General features: G+C 44.4%; 1 protein-coding gene across 1 annotated transcript in view; it reads right to left on the bottom strand.

Moving 5' to 3' along the window:
* LOC119436232 (neutral ceramidase) overlaps nucleotides 1–24412 on the bottom strand; it is a 124918-nt gene that overhangs the window by 50849 nt on the left and 49657 nt on the right. The window contains exon 3 of the mRNA XM_037703026.2: nucleotides 179–358. Coding sequence (XP_037558954.1) covers nucleotides 179–358 — 180 coding nt within the window. The remainder of the gene's footprint in view (nucleotides 1–178; nucleotides 359–24412) is intronic.

Here is a 24412-nt window from a genome sequence, read left to right as displayed (position 1 = left end):
GCGAGGTAACTATCATATCTCCTTGGAATGCGTAGTTTTACCACAGGGACAAGGTTTTTATCACTAATAGAGAAGGAAGGTGAATATACAGAAATATATAGAGGATGTATAGGCAAGAAAACATACAAGATGCATAGAAAAGATTGTGCTGGTTTTCCAGCGTTTGTACGAGACGCACCCTGCATATGCCGTCGATTTGTACGTCAGCCACCTGGCGGATGAAGCCCTGGGTGTGGATGTTATAGAGCAGGTACTGCATGAAGCCGCCCACCGACGCGTGCGTGTGCGTGGCCGTCAGCAGAATGTTCTCCTCGCTATAGAGCGACGAGCCGTACTTGTCCTGCAGACGCTTCACCACCTGCAAGACGACGATGTCAGTTCAGCTTATTACTCTACAGCAAGAAAAAGATTATACACTTGCACTGCTGTGTGTTAGTGCGCGCGCTTTCGTGAACAATGTACATATGGCACTCATGTGCGAAGCAACGGTGATCTAATGAATAATATTCATTCAATAAATGTAAAGAAATTTAAGCGCTAGCGAAATAGCCAGGCTGCCAACTAGAGCGTTTAAGCATGGCCCACATGTGGGTGGTGGGGTGTAGAAGGCAACGAACGCGGTTTTCTGATGGCTATACGAGCAGACGATTTTGAAGGGCCAACGTCCCTGCCTTCACTCCTCACATCGTGAAATTTTTAAACCGATATTGTAAATATAGCGTTCCTTTTTTTTTCTTTTCTTTTTTCTTTTTTTTTCAATTTTTTTTTGTCAAAAGCTGCGAAGCCAAACGCATTCTTTGTAAGCCTGGTATGCCGAACTTCAGGAGAGTGTCAAGATTTATTCTTCTAAAATTAAGGGGCTTGAAGCAACGGATTCTACAGGGTTCCAGTAGATAACCTGACCCAGGTCGGCTCATGCGCGCAACGGCTTAGAAACTCTTGAAAGAGTGCGTGTTTCACGAATGTATGTTGCATGCTGGAGTCGTTTTCCAGCACGACCCCATCTTGAGCACACAGTAGGTTCAGGGAAGTGTCGTCGTCGCTTGACAGCTCAGATAGACAACGTTTGCTATAGAGTCATCATCAGCCTATATTTATGTCCACTGCAGGACAAAGGCCTCTGCCAGCGATCTCCAATTACCCCTGTCTTGCGCTAGCTGAGTACGATTTGCGCCTGCAAATTTGCTAACTTCATCACACCACCTAGTTTTCTGCCGTCCTCGACTGCGCTTCCCTTCTTGGTATCCATCCTGTAATTGTAATGATCCACCGGTTATCCATCCTACGCATTACATGGCCTGCCCAGCTCCATTTTTTCCGCTTAACGTCAACCAGAATATCGGCTATCCCCGTTTGTTCTCTGATCCACACCACTCTCTTCCTGTCTCTTAAAGTTAGGCCTAACATTTTTCGTTCTAACGCTCTTTGTGCAGTTCTTAACTTGTTCTCGAGTTTCTTTGTTAACCTCCAAGATTCTGCCCCATATGTGAGCACCGGTAGAATGCAATGATTGAACAAATTTCTTTTCAACGACAGGGGTAAGCTCCCATTCAGGATTTGGTAATGCCTGCCGTATGCATTCAAACCCAATTTTATTCTTCTGTAAATTTCTCTCATGATCAGGGTCCCCTGTGAGTAATTGATCTAGCTAAAGCTACTCCTTTACAGACTCTAGAGGCTGACTGGTGATCCTGAGTTCTTCAACCCCACTCTTACACTTTCTCGGTTAAGGTCCTCAACTATTTGCTGTAATTCGTCCCCATTGTTGCTGAATAGGACAATGTCATCTGCAAACCGAAGGTTGCTGAGATATTCGCCGTTGATCCTCACTCCTAAGCCTTCCCAGTCTAAGAGCTTGAATACTTCTTCTAAGCATGCAGTGAATAGCATTGAAGAGATTGTGTCTCCTTGCCTGACCAATTTCTCCATAGCTAACTTTATACTTTTCTTGTGGAGAACCAAGTTGCTGTGCAATCTTAGTAGATATTTGGCAAGATATTCACATATGCCTCTTGTACTCCCTGATTACGCAATGCCTCTATGACTGCTGGTATCTCTACTGAATCAATTGCTTTTTCATAATATATGAAAACCATATAGAGAAGTATAATGTATAATGTTGGCGTTCTTCCAGTTTTCTTGTACACTTGAAGTCGTGAGGCATTGCGTATAAAGGGCCGCAAGCTTTTCAAGCATGATATCTCCTCCATTTTTAATTAAATCGACTGTTATTCCATCTTCTCCAGCAGATTTTACTCTGGTCATGTCTTTCAAGGCCCTTCTAACTTCCTCGCTAGTTATAGAAGGAGCCTCTGCATCCTGTTCATCACTACGTCGAATGAAAGTAGCTTGGCTGCTCCGGGAACTGTACAGGTCAGTATATAATGCTTCCGCTGCTTTTACTATGTCATCTAAATTGCTGATGATATTACCCTGCTTATCCTGAAGTGCATACATTTTGCCTTGTCCTATGCCAAGTTTTCTTCTCACTGATTTCATGCTGTGTCCATATTTTACTGCTTCCTCAATCTTTTACACGTTATAATTTCGGATATCCCTTACTTTCTTTTTGTTGATCAGTTTCGACAGTTCAGTGAATTATATCTGATCTCTCGAGTTTGACACTTTCATGTTTTGCCGTTACTTTATTAGGTCCTTTGTTTCTTGGGAGAGCTTACCTACTGGTTGCCTTGGTGCCTTACCTCCCACTTCAATTGCTGCTTCTGAGATCAACCTAGTCAGGGTTTCATTCATTACCTCTATGTTGTCTTCATCTTCCTGTTCGAAAGTTGCATATTTGTTTGCGAGCACCAGCCTGAATTGATCTGCTTTTACCATTACTGCGTCTAGGTTGGCCTGTTTCTTCTTGACTAATTTTATTCTTTCTCTCTTCAAATTGAGAGAAATCCTAGATCGCACCAACCTATGGTCACTGCCCTTTACCTAACACTTACACATCCTGCACTATGTTGGGATTGGCAGAGAGTATGAAATCTATTTCATTCCTTGTTTCTCCATTAGGGCTTTTCCAGGTCCACTTCCTGTTGTTGCGCTTTCTGAAGAAAGTATTCATTATTCGGAGCCTATACCTTTCCGCGAATTCTACCAACATCTCTCCTATAGTGTTCCTGGAACCGATGCTGTAGTTTCCGATTGCTTGCTCACCAGCCTGCTTTTCCCCCCATTTTTGCATTGAAGTCGCCCATGACTAAAGTATACTGAGTTTGCACCTTGCTCATTGCTAATTCAACATCTTCATAAAACTGTTCTATTTTTTCATCTTCGGAGGTTTCATCATCACTGGAGGTTGGGGCGTAGGTTTGTACTACCTTCATTCTATACCTCCTATTCAGCTTTATTACAACGACTGCTACCCTCTCATTAATGCTGTAGAATTCATCAATGTTGCCCTCTATGTCCTTATGAACTAGAAATCCTACTCCGAATTCTCTCCTATCTGGAAGACCTCTGTAGCAGAGGACGTTGCCGTTAGTCAGCACTGTATAAGCCTCACCAGTTCTACTCACCTCACTAAGACCAATAATATCCCAGGCAATACCTGATAATTCTTCAAATAGCGCTGCTAAGCTATAGCCTCACTCGATAGGGTGCCCGTGTTGAACGTTGCCAGGTTCTGTTTCCATTTGCGGCCTGTCCGGACCCAGAGATTCTTAGCACCCTCTGCCGCGTAGCAGGTCTGACCGCCGCCTTGGTCAGGTGCTCCGCAGCCGCTCGGGACTCAGGGTCATGGGTAAATTGTTGGAGTCATTATGGAGGTAGCGGCCGAATACTGCACCAGGGAGGCCAATTGTTGATCTGGTGAGGGAGTGACTTTGTTGAAGCTTAGTGGGCCTTCCTAATTTGGTTGCACCTGGATTAGTGTACCCCACTAGCTCTAGGTAATATATTTTTTGCCGGTGTCAGGCGGCACTCCATGCTTGAAAATGTAGTGGACTGGAGGAGCATTCGAACTTACGACCTCCAGATTAGAAGCCGGGTGTTCTACCTCTGCTCCACGCCAACGCCATGCTATACAGTAACAGTGTGTAAATTAACGGGACATTGTAAATCGTAGCTTCAACAATGTGTAATTGTTTTCCGTAAGTTTCAGAGCTTGCACCACGCCTCCACAAATTTATTCTGCTTCTGCTCTAGCATGCACTTAGAGAAAGGAACTCTGCTAAAGCGGTTTTTGCACCTTGCAAAAACATTACACGACGGTTACGAGTGTGCAACGCGAATGTTTAAGCATTAGCTGCGGTGCGGGCTAGGCGTCTTCGCACCCGTTCTCGAGCTCGCCGGATCGCCTCGGGCTCTGAAGGTCCTGCTTCCTGCAAGACAATTCAGTGTAAAGGATGTTTTATAGCCTTCTAGCCTTTAGTACTACGCTCCTATCCAATGCTCGCGTGTTCGCCGGCTTTCTAAGCATACACTGCAGAAGCCGGGCGCGCTGCTGTTCGCCGCAGCAACGCGGTTGCGAACGTCCGCGCCGCCACCGCCTCACGAAGGGAAAGGTGAGGCTAGGCTACGGCGCGAAAAAGCTTCCACAATACTGCAGGCGCAATTGGTTTGTTCCACCGCCCTTGATTCGCGGAGGAAACCGAGCATTGCATCATGTGAACGAACTGTCCTCTCTAATGGATGGAAGTGCACAAGATGACGCGTGCGCTTCCGCCAATGAGGGAGGAGAGTGGAGGAGGTCTGAGAGATGAGAGAGGATGTCTGCGGACGGCGACAACAACACGAGACTGAGCAACGAGCTAACAAAAGCTGTCGATTTTAAAGTATGTTTGAACAACTCGCGAAACGTGCCTTCTCCTGTCAGTCGAAGCGATAACTAGTTCACTCCCACAGAAAAATAAGGAGATAGCTTTGAATTTACCATCGACAGGGAAGACCTGTATTATTCTCTGCGGCATGAAAATCCATTTAATGAAGCTTCGTATTCGGGTATGTAATTATGAAATGAGCTTCTACACTAGCTCGGATACTAGCGTCGAAGAGTTTCTTAAATTGTTGTCGTGCCTTTTTTTTTGTCAATTTTTGCATAGGATAATGGGAGCGATGCAGTGCCTCTAACGGGTATAAAGTTGCGCCCACTCTGTGCGATATTTACATAATTCAATCTGACTCTTTCTTAGAAAAACAACCTCAATAGCTTGCAGAAGCATATGTTTGGATACGTAGATCATTGCTTGGTTTTTGCCGTTAATTAAACTCACGAAGGCATCCAGTCGACATTCTGAAAGTTTTTAGGGCAGGCAGTTCAGGCTTTTCTTTCATTTTTGAATTGCCAAAAAATGGCCATTTGCAATTTTTCCAGCTGCAAGTAATGTTCGAGACTAATGTAGTATTTAATGGGTATGCTGCCCTGAATCATTAAAGACTTGTTGAATTTCAGTTCAGCGTGCTCAATACTAAAGAAGGCGGTCGCCTTGTCTTATGTTCGGTCTGTTCTTAATAAAAAAAAACTAAAAAACTTGCAGGCATGCCATTCGAGAAAGCTTTCTTCTATAGCCTGTTGGCATCCCGCTTTCATTCTAACATATTGAGCGCTGCTTCTGAGAGGCTTATGAAGCTTGTAAAAAGTGAAGTAGTGTCGCAAAGGGCTTAACAAAAAAAAAAGAAATATCGCAGTAATTCAGAATTTTCACAAATTGTCACGTGTTGTAGAAAATAAGGTTTCCGTTACGATGTACAAATGGTTTATAGCGCACACGCACGCTTGCACAAAAATGTCTATCTGCTGTCATTATAAAAAAAAAATTAGGACTACATATTTGATTTCTGAACCAAAGTAGGCTACCGCAAAAGCTACGCGATCTTCTAATAATTATCTGCCGTCGGTGCAGCCATCGCTCCTGACGGAACATGCAGGGTTGTCCCACACACCACTGAAGCATAAAGTGAAGTTTAGTCACAAGAAGCTCCGACATGTGGGATGCGTTCAGGAGTCATAAAATAATAATAAAACCAAATTGACGCGTTCGAGAGCTGATCCACAAGCGAGGAGACCATATACGCTATAGGGTATGCTGTCTGAAGGAAGCCATGTCGGCGACACGGCTCAAAAGATGCCGATTTCTCTGCAACAGAACGGTAGCGCCAACTGTCACCGCACGGCGTGTTTCGCAGTGTTTTGCAGTAGCAGTGACAGATGGCGCCAACGTTTCATTGCAGTTTTAGCTACAGTGACATGGCGAACTGCCTCTGTGTGACCATAAGCTACGCCCTCATCCCTACATCGAGAACCTTTCTCAAGGAAACCACCGAGATGACGCCAAGCAGACACAAAGCGTAGCGAAAGTCTACACATCATTCATTTCCCATGAAAGGAAAAACGGGGTAGAAACAGCCACCCATTCGGCCTGAACCGGACAGGCCTGGGCAGGGCAGGTGCCACTATGTCAGGCGATAACGAATTTCCGTTCCATCCGTGCAACTGTAGCCTGAGGAAGGCCTCAACAAAAACCGCTTCAGCAGTAAAAACTGGACAACTGTCAACTAGGAGTTCCTCAAATAAAGAACGCTCCTTCAAGCATTGTTTAAAATGTTGTGTCATGTGCAAGTCGCATCGTCTACCAGCTAGCTCTCCACGAGTTGCGGATATGTTTACATTGGCGAGACGGGGCGCTATTTAATCATATGGGTAAGAGAGCATGAAAACAATTTACGCGCTGATTTTAAGGTTCATCTGCGCCGTTCACTGAAAGTGTTGTAAAGGTGGACCTGTATTATTGATAGAACAATTGGCGATACAATTATATTGAGGACCAAGAACCGATAGAAGCATTTTTTATTTTTAAAAATAGACTGACACATGCATCAATGACATTAATTATCTCGCAGTGCAGTGATTTTTTTTTCTTGAATTTCCTTTTGTGTTTTCTTTTGCTGACATTTACCACTGCGGAGTAGTTCTCTCTGGCTTTGTTTTAGTGGTTGCTATCAATACTGTATGCATATACAACAAGTATTTCTTTCAAATCCATGTTTAGTTGCAGGAATGGGTCTGATGCTGTCTTCGCTCGTCCTCGTCCGCCACGCCACTTTTAACTCGTAATGGACTCATGCCAGTTAGCCCAAATGCTAGCGTTACAACGTAATATTTTGGTAACGATTCTCTCTTTGTATTTCACTCTCTTCCGTCCTCCACATGTCCCCTGCTAGCTCGTTGTGTTCTCTCTCTGCAAAGTTCATGTAGGCCTGGTGACGCGCTGAGTGTTCTCTTTAATTAATGTGTTACAACGCCTATTTGGATCGGTCACTAGTGATCGATAACGTTGATCCCCGATTTCATTATGTGGAAAGCATTTCTCGGGCAAGTAATGTCATCGAGTTGTCAGTCCAGCAAAAAGGCTTTCAGAATTGGTTTCGATTTCATTTCTGCGGTGAAATTGTCATTTACGGGCCAACTTCGCGTGCGATGAAGTGCCTACCTACTGGAGAACACGGACATGACCTTCGCCCTTCACCAACTCAAAAATAATTTTAGAAAGTGCGCAGCTTCTCATTCCGGCGCATCAATGTTGCGTTCTTGTGATCATCGCACCAGTAGTAACTCAGAGGATGTCACTACATTCGACAGCGCTGAAGGATGGTAATTCGACAAGTTGGCAACTGTCCAGGATTAAGCTTAGAATTTATTTATTTATTTATTTATTTATTTATTTATTTATTTATTTATTTATTTATTTATTTATTTATTTATTTATTTATTTATTTATTTATTTATTTATTTATTTATTTATTGAGCTTACAGCAATATCCACAGCGCAAGTAGCTGCAGGGGGCAAGAGATAAGTGGCTAGCGTCTGGACCAATTCAAGGTCAATTAGCCTAGGAGATACAAAGCAAGTCAGCATTAAACAGTTCAAAGCAAAACAATCGCTATCTGTTATGAACAATAATATTATATATTTCATTGAGTGCACAATACGGGCAATCATATTTCCAATTAAAGCATTTGAAAATTGCGTGAATTATGTAATCATACGAAATTATTTTTGTTTCCCTAGTAGCTTTATTCCTTTCAAGCGCTCTTCTGAAGGCCCGTCGTATGTCCAAATGAAGACCTGACCAATCTAACATGTTGGAAATGCGATGATGTCAGTTTGAACTTATGGGAACTCGCTTTTTATATATTCATAAGTTGATTGCGTCAGCGTCTAGACTAGCGTGCACACGTGCAATCGAAGCAAAAAGTGCAATTCGATGGCACAGCGCTTGCATAAGCTTTGCAATACTCTGTATACACCTGTTAAGCGGATTTGCGGCAATGTGCCACGTGTACGCTTTTAAGGAAAAAAAAGTTAATTAAAAAGATAGTAACAGGGGCAGTTACTAAATTTACCACCCGTTACCTCTTTACAAGCTGTTTACTGCCTTCAATAATTCAGACTTAGTAAGTGCTGACTCTACTGAGTAATTACTAGGCTTCACCGACCGGGTAGTAAAAGGTACCTCGTCTCTCCCGTGGTCTATTATGCTGTGTAGTGGTGGTTTTAATGGGATGTTTAGATAAGCTATAGTGTCTATCATTATGTTGGATTAATAGTTATGTGCTCCGTTGTGGGGGGGGGGGGGGGGGGCGCAGATATGTGCAGACTGTACGCTATGCAAATATAGGTTCCTAATTTTGTTTATTTATCTAAATACGTAGGTACCCATGCGTACAACTTGCGCTGCTAAATGTTACTGCTATATATATTTATAAGGTAATTATTAGAAACATGTCGCGTATAGCATCCCGATCACTGCATTGTGTGATGCGCTGTTCCCCTTTGTTGTTTGTTCATTTTTGTACAATGCAGTTTATTACACACAACACAATGTTCCCGTCGTGACTCTTACGTTCCATTATTTGATGGTGTTATAAATATAACTAGACTGTGTGTCAATGCGGGCCTCGCTTTTTCGCATACGTGTTATATTACACGTTTAGAACAGAAGCGACCTAATTGTTATTTGGCAATGGAAGCCCCGCTTGTAGACAACATATGCATCACTAACTTAATTGGGGAAATTACATGTATTTACTAATTGAATTAAAGAAATGATAAATTAACGGAAAATGAAAATGGATGAAAAAACAACTGTCCACAGGTGGGGAACGAACCCACGTCTTCGCATTACGCGTGCGATGCTCTCACCATTGAGCTACCGCGGAGCGGTTTTCCCATCCACTTTCTGGGGTATTTATGTTTTACAACTAGAACTAACCCTGGAAGTGTTAGCCAGAGCCACCACTCACAAACCTCGGGGCGGATGTGGAACATCCTTTCTGCCGCAGGCGTCACGAGCACGTGATCTTTTTGGGTGGTGGCAACTGGTCAATAAACCCACATATGCTACCTGAAGGCGTCAATGTTGCCGGATTCGAGCCCTCGTTATGTAATGAACGAGAAGAAAGGGAACCGAGGGGCCCGATTTTTATTAATCATATCATAAGAAGCCAACAAACAATGACACCAAGGACAACATAGAGAAAATTGCTTGTACTTACTGATTGAATTAAAGAAATGATAAATTAATGGAAAATGAAAATGGACAGTTATTTTTCATCCATTTTCCCTTTCCATTAATTTATCATTTCTTTAATTCAATTAGTAAGTACAAGTAATCGGGCCGGAATAAAAATCGGGCCCCTCGGTTCCCTTTCTTCTCGTTCATTGCATAACGAGGGTCTCGAATCCGGCAACATTGATGCCTTCAGGTAGCATATGTGGGTTTATTGACCAGTTGCCATCACCCAAAAAGATCACGTGCTCGTGACGCCTGCGGCAGAAAGGATGTTCCACATCCGCCCCGAGGTTTGTGAGTGGTGGCTCTGGCTAACACTCCCAGGGTTAGTTCTAGTTGTAAAACATAAATACCCCAGAAAGTGGATGGGAAAACCGCTCCGCGGTAGCTCAATGGTGAGAGCATCGCACGCGTAATGCGAAGACGTGGGATCGTTCCCCACCTGCGGACAGTTGTTTTTTCATCCATTTTCATTTTCCATTAATTTATCATTTCTTTATTCAATTAGTAAGTACAAGTAATTTCCCCTATGTTGTCCTTGGTGTCATTGTTTGTTGGCTTTTTATGATATAACTTAATTGGGTAGCATATGCCGCTATACAACGGTGCCCTTACACTCTATGGTTCGTAAACACCTGTGCTAGTAGTATGCACACTCCCCTTTGCGTAGTAAATGCAGCTACGGGCGCCGTTACTGCCCTTACTAGAATCTTAGCTAGCTTTGTGACAAGCAGATAGACTCTGGTTAGTAACTCACGGGACCCTTTTTCTAATAGTGCAGGGTTAACCGTCGCTGCATTCTAACAATGCTTCCAGCGTCGGATTTACGATGCTGTATACAGCCTGCCCGCCCTCAGCCTACAACGTGCGTGGTACACACAGCTGCGTCGCGAATACTCATCCCTGCAACTTAGCCGAGGTCTCGGCGATACGTGCGAGAACGAGAACACAGAGGAAGGCTTCCTTTGCAGTTGGCTTCCTTTCCGCTACAGAGGCCGACGGCAAATTTGCTTACAAGAGCCCACCCTTCTCGCGGTTAAACGATCAGCTCCGAAAGAGTGAGCTTCGTCAACAAATATCGTTTCTTCGCACGAGGCGTTTACACGTATTCTTGCGTAAACTGTAGTTAAAGTACGAGGCTTATATCTGGCTACAAGAACTAAGAGTCAAATTCAGAAGCGAAATTCGCCAGAATATTTGGCCCTAATGAGGCCGGTTAGCGATTCGAAAGTACACTTGCGCTATGATGCAGGCGGCACCATTTTCAGCCGTACTCCAAACGCCAACATCTTTATCACTACGGCCTCAAAATCGCTCGTTTTATTTCGAATACGCAAAATTACTTTTCTGCTTCTCAGCGGTATTTTTCCCGGTCCAAATTATTATTCTAAAGCGAAAAAAACCAGCGATAACCAAGCTTTAGAATTAGAACATGAACCAACTAGCTCAGCAATTCACGCTTCTAAATTAATATGTTCATCACTAAAGGTTTCCTAAATCGGTCATCTAAACTGGACAAGAAAGAAATTCATAACAGACGTTGGTTTCAATCAACCTGCGAATGAGTTTTGGAAATGAGAGTAAAGACTTGATTACCTACAAGTTATTTTCTCTCTCTCTCTCTCTGGTCGCGCGAGTAGAGTAGGCGCGACTTAGCCAGTGTGTCTCTCATAGCCATGGAGCTTCAGGCCGTCTGCCCCCGTCTTCTCTCGCAATTTAGCAATCGGTGAGTAAACTGTAAATCATATAGAATTTATTTCGTACACATGTTTCCAGAATAGTGTCGATCGGCATTGGCGCCTATTTTTCACGCCACGCTATAACAAATCATTATTATCACGACTGAAGCACGCGACATGAAGTTTACGCTTCAACCCCACAGAACACATTTGTGCAGTATTAAAGTGCGGCAGCGTAAAAGGGAACACGCCGATGCCGGGCGACGCCACGCCGGAAATGCGTGCCATATGTGCTTGCTGCTTGAGGGTTTCCAGGCGCTATGCAATATTCCAATGTGCAGCTGTCTACAAGCTGCACACGACGCAACGAAGCCACCTGTGACACCACAACACGCCACTAAACATCCGCGGGGCTTTCGGGCCCAAAGCTCGCAGAGACTTTGAGAGACACGATTTGGGAGAGGGCTCCGTTTTAGGCATGACCTCGATGGGGCTCCCTAAAGGAACGTTAAAGACAACGCTAAATCAGTTCAGGCTGGAGGATCATTCATTCAATATTCTCTCTGGCATTTCTTAAAAAGAAAATGGGTTTCACTACTGACGGAGAAACTGAAGGCAAATCTTTCCTATTTGAATGGCAAGCCCCGACCTTGGTAAAGAGGGCGTCTCTCTGACGTCACGATGCATCGGGGTTTACGCGTTCCTGCCATTGGCCCTTTGTGCGCAGATGTTCAGTCTTCGTTACGGAATCTTTGCTTCTTTTTAGAAAGCAACTAATTTGTGCATTAAGGAGATGCTGCGAAAATGTTTGACGTTACAGCAAACTGTTTAGGAAATTTTTAAGGTGATCTCACCACTCATCGTTTGTGTCTGCGTCCTCTGTAGCTTGCAAATCTCCAGCTCGCGATAACACTCGCCTTAAACAATTAAACAATTAGTTTAATCTTTCCTTTAACTGGCCAAAATGTCTTTGAAGACGCACAAAAGGTAACATCCACCGAATAATTTCTGAGAAATGGTGTTCTGTGGTCCTTCACGTGAACTGTGTTATGAAAAGATATTATTATTATGATAATCTGGTATGCGACCTCAAAATTAGCACCAATAATAATAATAATAATAATAATAATAATAATAATAATAATAATAATAATAATAATAATAATAATAATAATACGTGCCTGCCATCGCATTTGTCATCACTCATAGCGGAGTGTCCAATAACCGCATCAAATATATAATAGCCTCCCGTCGCCTCCTCCCCCCCCCCCCCCCCGCCTTGCGTATTTCTTTTATGGTGAGGGAGAGAACGTGCCAGGAAGGTAGGGGAGAGGAGAAACGTCAAACTGGTTCGTGTGTTTCATTTTGAACTGCTGCTCAGACGTGCTCGTTTTCCTTTTGTGCCAAGGACAATCAATGCTAGAGCGCCGCATAGAGGGACACTTATCCCCCGTATTCTCAAACGATCCTCGACTAGAAGCACTTCTTCCACTCCACCGACTTGACCAAAGCGTCACCCCTCGACAAGGTAGACGCTCCGCTTCTCAAGAATTAGAGCTCGATCGAATTATGCATCAAAGAAATTTGGTAGGGCTGGTGTTTGTTCGTGGAATGAAACTCCGCCTAACACTGACAGGTGTGAAAAAGCGAGGGTGGCTTACAACTGGTGCTCATCGCATAAAAATGATTGGCCTCATCATCATGATCAACCTACTTGAACCCCTTCAATGATGACAATTTATTTTGCCAGCTCTGCCTATAGCAGCGACAAAAAAGTAAAAGACACTAAAACTGTGCTGCGTGTCAACTGAACCCTCTGCTTACCCAATATGGTACCCTCTGCTTGCACGGCCAGTTTGCTAAAATGACTACCATGTTTGACGGGATGTTCAATGCGCCTTGCTTCGTCAGCAATAGTGAAGTAATATTTGTTAATGCGTTAGCATTCCTAGGGTACTTCCCGGACTTTCCGGGGGCTATCTATCTATCTATCTATCTATCTATCTATCTATCTATCTATCTATCTATCTATCTATCTATCTATCTATCTATCTATCTATCTATCTATGGTTGTTTGTAACTAACCGTTTTCCCGTTAACTTGGGTCACTGTGTAGTCCATGGTCAAATGATTAGACCATCGGGCTGCTGTGCAGAGGGAACAAGGTTCGAAATCAACCGTCAGACCAACTTGAGCCACTCAACATGTGGTAATGTGCATATATGTCCCGCGCTTCAACGAACCTCTTTCCCGCCGACATGGCTCACTGTGGATGCGGGACTGGGTATGTACCGCTGTTCATTGAAACTCTTTGACACCGACTTGAAGCACTGGTTCAATCGGTCTATGCTGCTCTTCAATGAGAGTGCTCTTCAGAGACGCCAACTTAGGTTACTGTGTATTATGCCAGTAGGTGTGTCCCGCTCTTCAATGAAGCTCTCGCCAAATTGGGTCACTGTGTATGCGCCACTGGGTGTGCGGCAAGCGAGGGAACCATTCTCGGCGTTCGCACGCGCACCACGCTTCTCGTCTCGGAGGCCTGGCGCGAACTTCTCGGCAGCGACACTAGATGGCAGCGACACAAATTTAAAAAAAGTAGCTTTGAGCTTCATTTTCTATTCTAATAGTTGGCCTATTGCAGCGTAATTAACGACGGCAGAGTTTTCGAAGAATGATTTATCAGTCCAAGTTGATTTATTCTTTTGCTTTAGTGTCCCTTTAAGGAAGCGCGAAAGAGGAGTCGCGCTGCAGTATACGCCTCATACGTAACTCGTTTCGACGGTGGCAATATTTTGTGTGTTTGTGTTGTGAAGTAGGTCATTGTGAAGTAGGTCCTGCCGAAGTTTCTTCATCGTAATTTCTGCCGTCAATAATAAACTTGTGCATGTATAGTTCAAGCCGATAATTGAAATCTTTTTATGAAAAAAAAAAACGCGACATGACTTGCTGTACACTAAATCTTCCTGGGGTTTTACGTGCCAAAACCAGCTCTGATTATGAGGCACACCGTAGTGGAGGGCACCGGATTAATTTCGACCACCTGGGGTTTTTTACGTGCACTAAAACGCAAGCACACGGGCGTTTTTGCATTTCGCCTCCATCGAAAAGCGGCCGCCGGGGCCGGGATTCGATTCCGCGACCTCGTGCTCAGCAGCGCAACGCCTTAGCAAATTGAACCACCGCGGCGGGTTGTACACTAAATCAAAATTTATTCAAGTTTATTTTCTTTCTTCAAAGAAGGTCAAACGCAAGCTTTTATCTTTTCAGCCTTGCCTGGTGCCATTAAGTTGCGGAAAAGCCGCCCAGAAAACGTGGTTACACTCGCGATCCGGAAACCTTCGGAGCATCTCTAGCTATAGTGTTCTCTTGTAGCTATTAAGAACCCACGACACTAATTCCTGAAAAGTGGCATTAGTTGTTAACATTGTTCTCACCAATAAGTGCGATGAAATATGTCGTGTTCCTTTATGTTTTTAGATAACATGTCTTCTTACATTATACGTAGATGGCATTATTTCACGGACAGTCATTAATATTTTGGCTACTGCAAAAATTATGTGCGCACACTTGCTAATGTTGTGCGAACTCTTCTAACACTGTGATTTGTACTAAATTTCATTGCAAACTACTGTATAATGATTATCTTGCCCGTTCTGTAGTTGTATTTTTAGTTTTTAGTGTACCAAAACGAACTCTGAATACTTCTGTAACCCTCCCCCTTGCTCCTCACGCAAAGTTCCGAATTGGAACCCATATAATTTTAAACAATAAATAATTAAAAAAATGGCGGATGAACCTGTCGGGGAATCGGATCTCCTACAATACAGTTGACGATGATACAAAAAACAAGATTTTGAAACAAATCACTGCGCATTTGGCGAGGCGTTAATTGCTATTACATTGCACATAATATTGGTTAATTAACAACATAAAAAAGGGTAACATATCAAGCTAAACAAAATAACACAGTAATAGTAAAAGTAGTGCGTCAACAGGCATAATGTTGATGCACTTCATAGCATACATCATAGCTGCGCAACATTGATTAACTCAAAAAAAACTGTCAGCCCTTCCACTGGGGTGGAGACGGAAGACCAGCGAAGCTGTACTATGGTGGGAATTATCTATTTCCTATTATATGACTCTTAAGATGTGATGGTGTAATTGGTCATTTGAACTAATAAAGAATGAGAAATATATATGATCTGGTGGTTTTCATTTATTTATTGACCACAGGGACCATGGCCTTATGGTCGCTACGGTACACCGCCATAGGGTGCAGGGCAAAGGTTGGCACGTTCTTCATAAATACGTCACCAACGCCGCACGTGTTCGGTGCGAACGCGGGAAAAACGCGCAGCCGCCGTCGACAACAGTTCTGCGCGTTGCTGGTGCTGCTACGTGTCCAAGTTTATACAGCTCCTCAGAATTTTGAGAATGACAGCCCATAAACAAATGTCATGAAACAAAACACCGGCAGCGCATGCCCTTTATATTAAATCTTCTCAGACTGAAATATTAAAAATGCGAAAGAAAACGTACGGTCGCAAGATACGCATTTGGTGCCGCAGCTAAACGTCGCCTCCCCTCCCTCCCTCCCTACCTCCCGCCTCCTCACGGCCTTTCGCGCGACGGAAGAAGTCGCGTTTGCTCTCCGCCGTGCGTTCGCTTCCCTCGCGCGCTTTCATTCGCACATACAGCATACGGCCAATGAGAGTTTTTTTCTACACGCGGACACGACCATCGGAGACTGAGCCCTTAACAGCTTCGCTGTAATAATGTAACCCACCGGGATCAGATGGTATGAAAATAATAGCGTGACACATATGATAAGAAAATAATAAAATCAAGGAAAAGAATCGTTACGAGAATGCGGTCCCAGGATATCTTTTTTATGAAGCAAGGCACGTCCCTACCAGCACCCATCCTTCTGTCACGCTTCCAGTAAAAAGTTGAGTCACTTTGGCATGCGCTAAAGAGGATGAAGGCGAAAGCCTGCGCGCTCACGAGACATTCATTAAATTACTTTGACATTCTGATTCGATTGCGTTGTTACTTCCTATCATTTGTGTTCTCCTTACTTTTTTTCTTTGTTTTTTCGCTGTAGGTTTAGGTAGTTCACCTTCCGAAGACGTACTTTCCATCACGCGACACAGCGCGTTCCGTAGGACAAGACAGACTGAAGCGCGGCGCCTCCGCGCCGCGTTTTAACGCGATATAGGGTTAAGGGCCTCGTGTCGCAGAAAATCCGGCATCGGTGTGGTCGTCGGCGTAAGCATGGGCGTCTGGCGGAAATAATCATGCCGAACCAAATCATTCCGAACCACCCCGACTGGGCGGGCCTTTCGCGTGGCGCAAGGCGTTAATGAAAAAAAAAATGAATTTCTGAAAGTAAAATCTGTCAGAAAAATTGCAAAGTACGACTTAACCACAACCTACAGACGTGATAGCGTCGGATTGTAATTTGAATATACGAGAAAAAAGCCTGATAAGCAGTCGGGGATCTTTGAATGCTATCAGCGTTCCACTCTTAAAGGCGAAGCTTAAGCGTCCTCCAATTCTGATGGTGTTTTGTTGTACTTTGGTTCTAGGCAACATTGAGGGGAATTTTGAAAACCGAGCCTTTCTAAATTTTGATGGGGCCCCATGTCGCAGAAGATACAGTGTCGGTGTCGGCGTCAACAGCGTCTAAGAACGCTGTCGTGTTCCACTCTTAAAGACGAAGCTTAAGCGTACTCCAAGTTTTCAGGCTCGATGTCATCGCACGGGTATTTTTCCATGACGCGCCTAACCGGTTATGCACGTAGACACCGCATGCCTGGTCGCGGTAAACAAGGTAGACACATAATTCACATTTGATTCACTTCTTACACCTTAGATTCGCGTAAATTCACATTTGATTCACCTTAATGCACTTTACTTCACTTAATTCACATTTTGATTCACGTAATTTACCTTAGACTCATATTTAACACATAAAATACTTCCTTCATATTTAAACATATCACCTCAGCAGTAGTTTGACTTTGGGACCCTCACCTGTATACTACTAACTACCAACAATGTATCTTGTATGAATATTAAACTGAAATTGAAGCCTCTAATCACTTATCATACCATTAACTGCATTACCTCACTTAATTCACCTTTACATTCTTGTAATTTACCTTATATTCACATTTGACACTTAAAACACATAATTCACATTTAAACGTATCACCTCTAATCACTTATCATGTTATTTAATGTGTCTGAGACGTCACTTGAATTTTGGTGCAATAACGCCGGACGGTTGTCGGATTTTTCGACCCATGAGCCATATATATAAGGCTCATGGGCCTTACTAAAGAATGATATTAATAATAGAAAAATTTTAAAAAGCCTGAAAGAAAAATGCAGTACGGACGGATTATTTCTGTTTTTGAATCTATTGATATTGCTGCGATTCGATAACGTTTTGTCACGGTGTATTTCAACGCGATAACGTTAAGGGTTCCGTGTCGCAGAAAATCCGGCGTCGACGTCGGCGTCGGTCTCGGTGTCGGCGTACGCGGCCAAGAAAATCATACCGAACCACCTCCACCACGCAGGCCCTCCGCGTGGCGCAGAGGCACAGGTGAACTAATACAATTTCTCAGAGTGAAATGCGTCCGAAAATCGTAAAGTACAACTTAACCAAAACCTACAGGTATGATAGCGTCGGATTGTAATTTGAATATACGAGAAAACATTATTCTGTAACGCGTAAACTGAAAACACAAACCCCCGTTTCCAGCATTACTACCATTCATACAGCGGCGCGCCCCGGTCGGTGTTCCTTGCAAAAACATCATCCAGATGGCGCTCACCTCCTCGGCAGCGTCGGCAGCGGCGCGCCGAGGCGAAGGTGCAGAAAAAAGAAAGCTGCAATTGCCGGGAAGCCTGACAAACAGTCAGGGATATTTGAATGCTATCACGTTCCACTCTTAAAGGCGAAGCTTAAGCGTCATCCAAATTTTTTTTTTACGTTTTCTTTGACATGTCGGTATGCGTTTGACAACTGGCCGCATATTCGCCGTGTCTTACCGATTACGTTAGCTGTAAGTCCCTGATCAACCTCGTCCCCCCTTTTGCACCGCTTGTTTTGCGCCCTGGGTACCTTGAACTGAAGCATATATAGTTACGCGCAATGTCACACACGGAATGTTCATATCAGATCCACGTGGAGCGGATTGTGTTGTTAAACTCCATTATTTTAGCGCTGTGTAAAAAAAAAGTAAAAAAAAAACGATGAATAAGACTAAAACTTCGGAATTTTAGTGTCAAACTGCCAGTCAAGAGCAGGAGCGCAGCTGTTACTAGCTCGGCCCGGCTTCTAGATGGACGTGCTATATGGAATCAGCTACGTCGTTTTTGTGTCGAGACGGCCGCCTCCGAATATGCGAAATTGGCGTAGAAGGTATCAAACTTTATTATGCATAATTATGAATATCTCGCAACAGAAGTGCTCTAGAAGTATCAAACAACATGGCGTCATCTTCTAGTAGCTAATATAAGCGTATGCCATATTAGCGTAATTAAAAAAGACAAAACAAATCTTTGTTACTTGTCTATTTATTGACAATACGTGACTGGCGAAGGTTGTGTTCGGCAAAGCGCATAAACCATTTGTGCAAGCAGCATTTGCGTAGCTAGCACATGCAACCTCTTTATTAAAATCACCGATAGTTTAACTTTTAAGGCCCCGTATAAGACTGCGAATGCAAGCTCAGTGACTACAATGTCATGAAGGTGAACACGCAGTTGTGAAATTGATTCCCGGTCGCGGCGGTTGCATTCAAAGGGTGGCGCAATTTCTCAAAGACGCTGCGACCAGAAAAATTGCGAAATGTACAACAATTACAATAATAAACATTTTTCATTTAAAAGAAGCCACTGTGGTAAACGTCAATCGGGCCCCTTTACTTATCATAGTATGGTGGAATTAACAGCACAGGCACAGTTTCAGGATGTTAAGAGAGAGAAACAGCCAATCTATCATGTCTTGTTCAATGATTTCAGCTTCCTGCTTTGATTACTAAGCTTCACGAACTACACTAAACAAATAACAGAAACAGCATAAATGACACTCGATGAAGCACTGCTGCGTATGTCGATGCATCCATTACCGAAGAAAAAAATGTCACATAATATTTAGTGCAATACGAGCGCTCGTTTTTATTGAAGCTCATTCAGTGAGTACAACGCCGCGCAGCCCGCATAATGCCCTTGTCAGGTCACATAATTGCCAAGGAAGTTGACCCGTGGCAAATTAAAAACCCCTGCTGAAACCGTTCTCAGCCGAGCTATTGAGGTCACAAGGTTGGCACCATTTGCGGAGTCAGCGCTGTTTACGTTACCCTGAAGTTCGCGGTCGACGTACGACTACACGCGGAACGATTCACTCGGTAACTGCGAACGCGGTTTGCGCGGCATTCGCGTCTACCGTGGGTGCACGTATACGATTATGGCGGCCCCGCCGAAGTAAGCGTGTGACTGACCTTGCGTGAAAACAAGCCGGCCGTAGCGGCAGCCGAAGAGCGTGCGAAGAAAGCGGGGAAAGGGGGCGAACGGAGAGGGTGGGATGGAGAAAGCTATACACTGAGAGATCCTGGGTCGTAAGAGGTGTATAGGCTCATCAAAAAAACAAGCGCGCTACCCTCGTCTCGAGGCGAATGACGGAATTTTCCTCCGGTGAGGGGTGAAAGCCCGACTTCGCTGGTTATCGCCGCATATTATAAGACGTGTCGGCAAACGCGAGTCCCAGTGAGTGTTTATCCGAGGGTCAACGAAACCGCACCGCCGCCGCATCTGTCATTCGTTTTGAGTGAGCGCTGTTTCGCTGTGAACCTTTTAAATGAGAGAAGGCCTGTCCGCTTTAAGCCTCGACGTTACGGGTGATGGCAATGGATTACATTGGAAAGAAAACACTGCCAAACAGCGATAAATGTTTCCAACATTGTCAAATTTTTTCGAGCAGAATTTTAGAATTTTGTCCCCAAGCCTCAAAAAGCGAAGCGCTCCCATTTAAGTTGTCAAAAGGCATTTTTAGGCGTCCTGTATAAAGCTCTAATATCTGTTTGCCTTGCACTATAGGTCTCCAGTAAGCCCTCTGGGAACCTCATTCTGTTTCAGCGTAAATAAATTATTTAGTGCTCCGCCTTGTATTTACTTGCAAGCCACCTGTTAATCTCCTTCCCTATTATCTGCACCGCAACAATGCTAGTAACTCTCGCCGCCAATGCTTCTCCATTTTTCTCAGCTGTTATTCATACTGAAGCTTCATTTTTGCCTCTTAGGTTTCATGTGTTGATCCCCCCCCCCCCCTTTCACCTTGGATTGCTTCATTTTTCATGTGCTGTCATTCAAGCAGCCCTATCCTTAATTTCGAGGATATATTATTGGTGCCTGATCCCAAAATTACGGCATTTTGCAGACGCTATTCCCGGTGTATCATTGCGCCATCTCACGTTTCGCGAATTACATCCTATTTACAGTTACCCCAAATTGTCCTACGCTTCATTACTGCAGCATTTTCATTTCCTGCCTCTTTCCTTTCTCCCTCTGATCCTGCATGTAGCTTTCCTTTCATTTAACCAGAGACCAAGGTATTTGTACCTCGTTATCACAGGTACAGCCTCCCGCATTTTTAGCTATTTCGCGCGAGCGCCCATCCATAGCCTCCTCGATAACTATCGAGGAGGCTATGGCCCATCACGCGTCTTTTTAGCGCCTTTAAGCGGCGATAATCAGCGAGACCGGCAGAAGTACTCTCAAGTGCACTGAGCACTCTCCTGTGCAAGAGTCGTCTAATGCGATGTTCCCTTCAGGACGACGGACGACCATATTATAGTGTTCTCTCGCGATAGAGCTAAAAATGCGGGAGGCTGTACATTCCAATCACTGCGCCATAATTGCGCTGCTTTTCATCATTATACCTGTGCCATAACACCGGACTTCTCCGCACAAAATCGTAAGCCTAATGAGATGTGCCTCCTCTCTCCAAATACTCACCAACTCTACTCATCACTCACTCACCAAATACTCACCAAGATCGTTTCTATTGTCAGCCAGAAGGACGATATCATGAGCTTTTATCAGCCCTGGTGATAGATGTGCCTCTAGTTGGCCTATTCGTCGACACGATAACTTTAAGCCTACCTCGCTTAATTCTAGCTTTCTTGCAGTCATGGTCGTGACACATAACACCCATAACAGATGCAGTGAAGAATATATCCGTACAAAAGCGTACGCTCCATTCACCCGCCTCAGATTTAGAGCTGATGAAAATTCATTGAGGGAACCACAGACGCTACAGCGCAGTGAAACTTCGGATAGAATGTTGGAGATGTCATAGATGATGCGTCATCAAAGTGATTGGTGTGCGTGACGTAATTAGGCACGTTGTGTCGGGTATTCAACAGAGGTACGTCGTCTGAAAAACATTGGGCTTATCAAACTAGATCGAAATAAATTTTTTCTTGGTATAAACATGTAGGAGAAAAGTCAAAGTTATAGGTGCTCTGAGTTCGCCGTAGGAAATTATTGAAACTGTTCTAATTGCTGTTCATTTAGACGCTCGCCCGGTTACTGAAACGTTTGTTTGCCATTTGAGAACTAGTAGGCATGTCAAAACGAAACCTCATATAAATAAAATCTGCGTCAGGACAAACAGGCTATAGAAACGTTACAGTTGTACGTTTATTGTCGACCCTGTAGGAAGTTAATAAGTTACCGTCGCCGGCTTTAAAACTTTCCTTGGAGCATTCCATTAAGTTTTATAATCGCTGCTATAAGCAAACGACCCAATTTCTTTTTTTTTCGCATGATTCAGTTTTTAAACGATTGGCGTGCATTGCTGTATCGTGTGAACATACGCACGAGACGATAAGTTGTTAGACGCACCGGGTGAGCCGCACGTTCACGTACCTCACGATACCTGCTCTCTCATTTCCTTTTACAATAGCTCTGAAGCAAATATATTCAGCTAGTCTGAGCACGAGGTCACGAGTTCAATTACTGGCTGTGGAGGCCGCGTTGCGATGAGTTTGAACGTGATAACGCCCGCGTGCCGAGATTTCAGAACACGTTAAGAGCCAAAGTGGCCGAAGGTAATCCAGAGCCCTCCACTTTATACGGTATGCATAACAGCTCAACTTATAGTTTCGGGACGTAAAAAATACATCATGCTACCAGGCTCGTGAGTTCGGGTGCTGTAAGCTAACACAAGTGGAGCCTCTGGCTGCGTCTGCGTAGTGTCGTTTTGTGAATCGCTACAAATTTGCTCTCACGATGTCCGTTGCACGGCCTGACCTTCGTTGCTGAGCAGCAGGACGCAGCCAAAGGGAAAAACCTACTCTTTCTCTCTCTCTCTCTCTCTCTCTATATATATATATATATATATATATATATATATAATGGTCGCACATAGGTACGCCTCGAGCTTCTCGCAGTTGCGCAATATATTTTCCAATTTCGCAATTTTGGAGCTTGATCGAGTCGAAGAGGCGCCTCTCCCGATAATCGGTAGCCGTGGTTGTTTTCTCTTAATTCCGTGGTTGCTCTCACGTGGCCGTGGCTACTGACGTCATACGCCTGCGTGCGTCATACTGCCGATCGTCCCCCGGTCGAGCTCTTTCTGCAGCCGACCAACGTTTCCCGTATACATCGGCACCATAAAGCTGCGGAGAGGCAGCGTTCCAGGCGCGGAGCGCTACGCGGTAGCACGCTTGCATGCCCGGCGTGCCGAACGTATTTTGTACCGGTGTCACACGGAGCGATCGTGCCAAATCGAGATCAAATTCCCCGAGCACGATTGGCTCCTTTGCGCACGCTGAGGAAGGGAGCCAATCGCGAACGAGAAATTCGATGCGGATCGAGCTGGATCGCGATATAATGTGGCCTCGTGTGACTGGGTATTAAAAGGCTCCTTAAGCGCACTAAAAATCAAAGAAAAATCATAGATTAGGTGATAACTATAGGATCAGCTAAAGTGACATCAGATGAAATTTTCACGTGAGTTATGCCAAGCTCAAATTCCCCCCCCCCCCCCCCCCCCTACGTGATGAACACACACAGACGGATACATCTTCGCGAAGGAGGCAATCACAAGCATTATACAGATACGGTACGTTTGAATTTGGCAAAGCCAGCACGCCAGAAGCACCAAATTCCGTAAAGCGCTGCTTTACAGCTACCACAACTTAAAAAAAAAAAAAATCGAAGCGGCAGGCGTTATATGATGCCGTGCGCATAAAACGTGCATAACACCATCTGTGAAAATGACAATGGCTCGAGAATTCTTGCGCCTAAGAAATTACAAAATACAACCTGCAATAACAAAAGGAGGACACAATTGTGGAATCAAGGAGCTATAATTCGCGGAGTACTTATTCAAGCGCGTATTGCATAAAAGTTGGCGCTCATTTAATCTCCAGCTCTCCTTCAATTCGCACAGCTGAGAGCTGCGTATACATTTGAGCTGCTAAAGAAAAAGCGTCTTTGCTAGCAACACTGCATTCTCCGAGATGCCTTTGTGCCAAAGTCACATTGCAGTTCGTCTAAGAGCATTTCCACTATCCAACGAAAAAGATCCCGAAGGTACTTTACTCCCAACAACGAAGTGGTGGCAGAACTGCTGCCCCTTGGGTTTGCAAGTGTTGAAAAAGGATTACCAACTGCTTAAAAACAAAGCGCTCGCCAGTAAGGCGGCGGCCGCCTTGGCTGCTAACCATTTTTACGCTTCACTTAAAGGCCGGCAGCACATACGACGTGCTCAAGTGCACTCGTTTCACAACCACCCCGCGCCGCTGGTACGCCTACTCTGTGCCGCTGCAGTCGCACGTAAGGCTTCCACGAAAAACAGTTACTGTCATCTAATAGCAGTTGCAATAACGAAAGCTAATGAAAGCGTTTCTGTGGCAGCATATGGCCCGTCCAGACGCGTAGTACTTCCCAGTTACGCGCTTACAACAGCTCACTACTTTGTTGGTGCAGCCGGTGTTTCTGAATATCGCCATTACTGAAAATGAACGCCAGAGTACTTACGTGACGTATATACTTTGCTTTGGCTACCCACGAGTAAACCTCAGCGGCTTTGCGGATTTTTTTCCTTAAAGGCGCCAAAAAGTTCGTTCAGACCAGCCGCGCTGGCTCAGTGGCTATGGCAGTTGCGCTGCTGAGCTCGAGGTCGC

Source organism: Dermacentor silvarum, chromosome 1 (genome assembly GCF_013339745.2).
Source record: "Dermacentor silvarum isolate Dsil-2018 chromosome 1, BIME_Dsil_1.4, whole genome shotgun sequence".
In the NCBI taxonomy this organism is placed as follows: domain Eukaryota; kingdom Metazoa; phylum Arthropoda; class Arachnida; order Ixodida; family Ixodidae; genus Dermacentor; species Dermacentor silvarum.
This window is presented reverse-complemented; position numbering and strand designations above follow the sequence as displayed.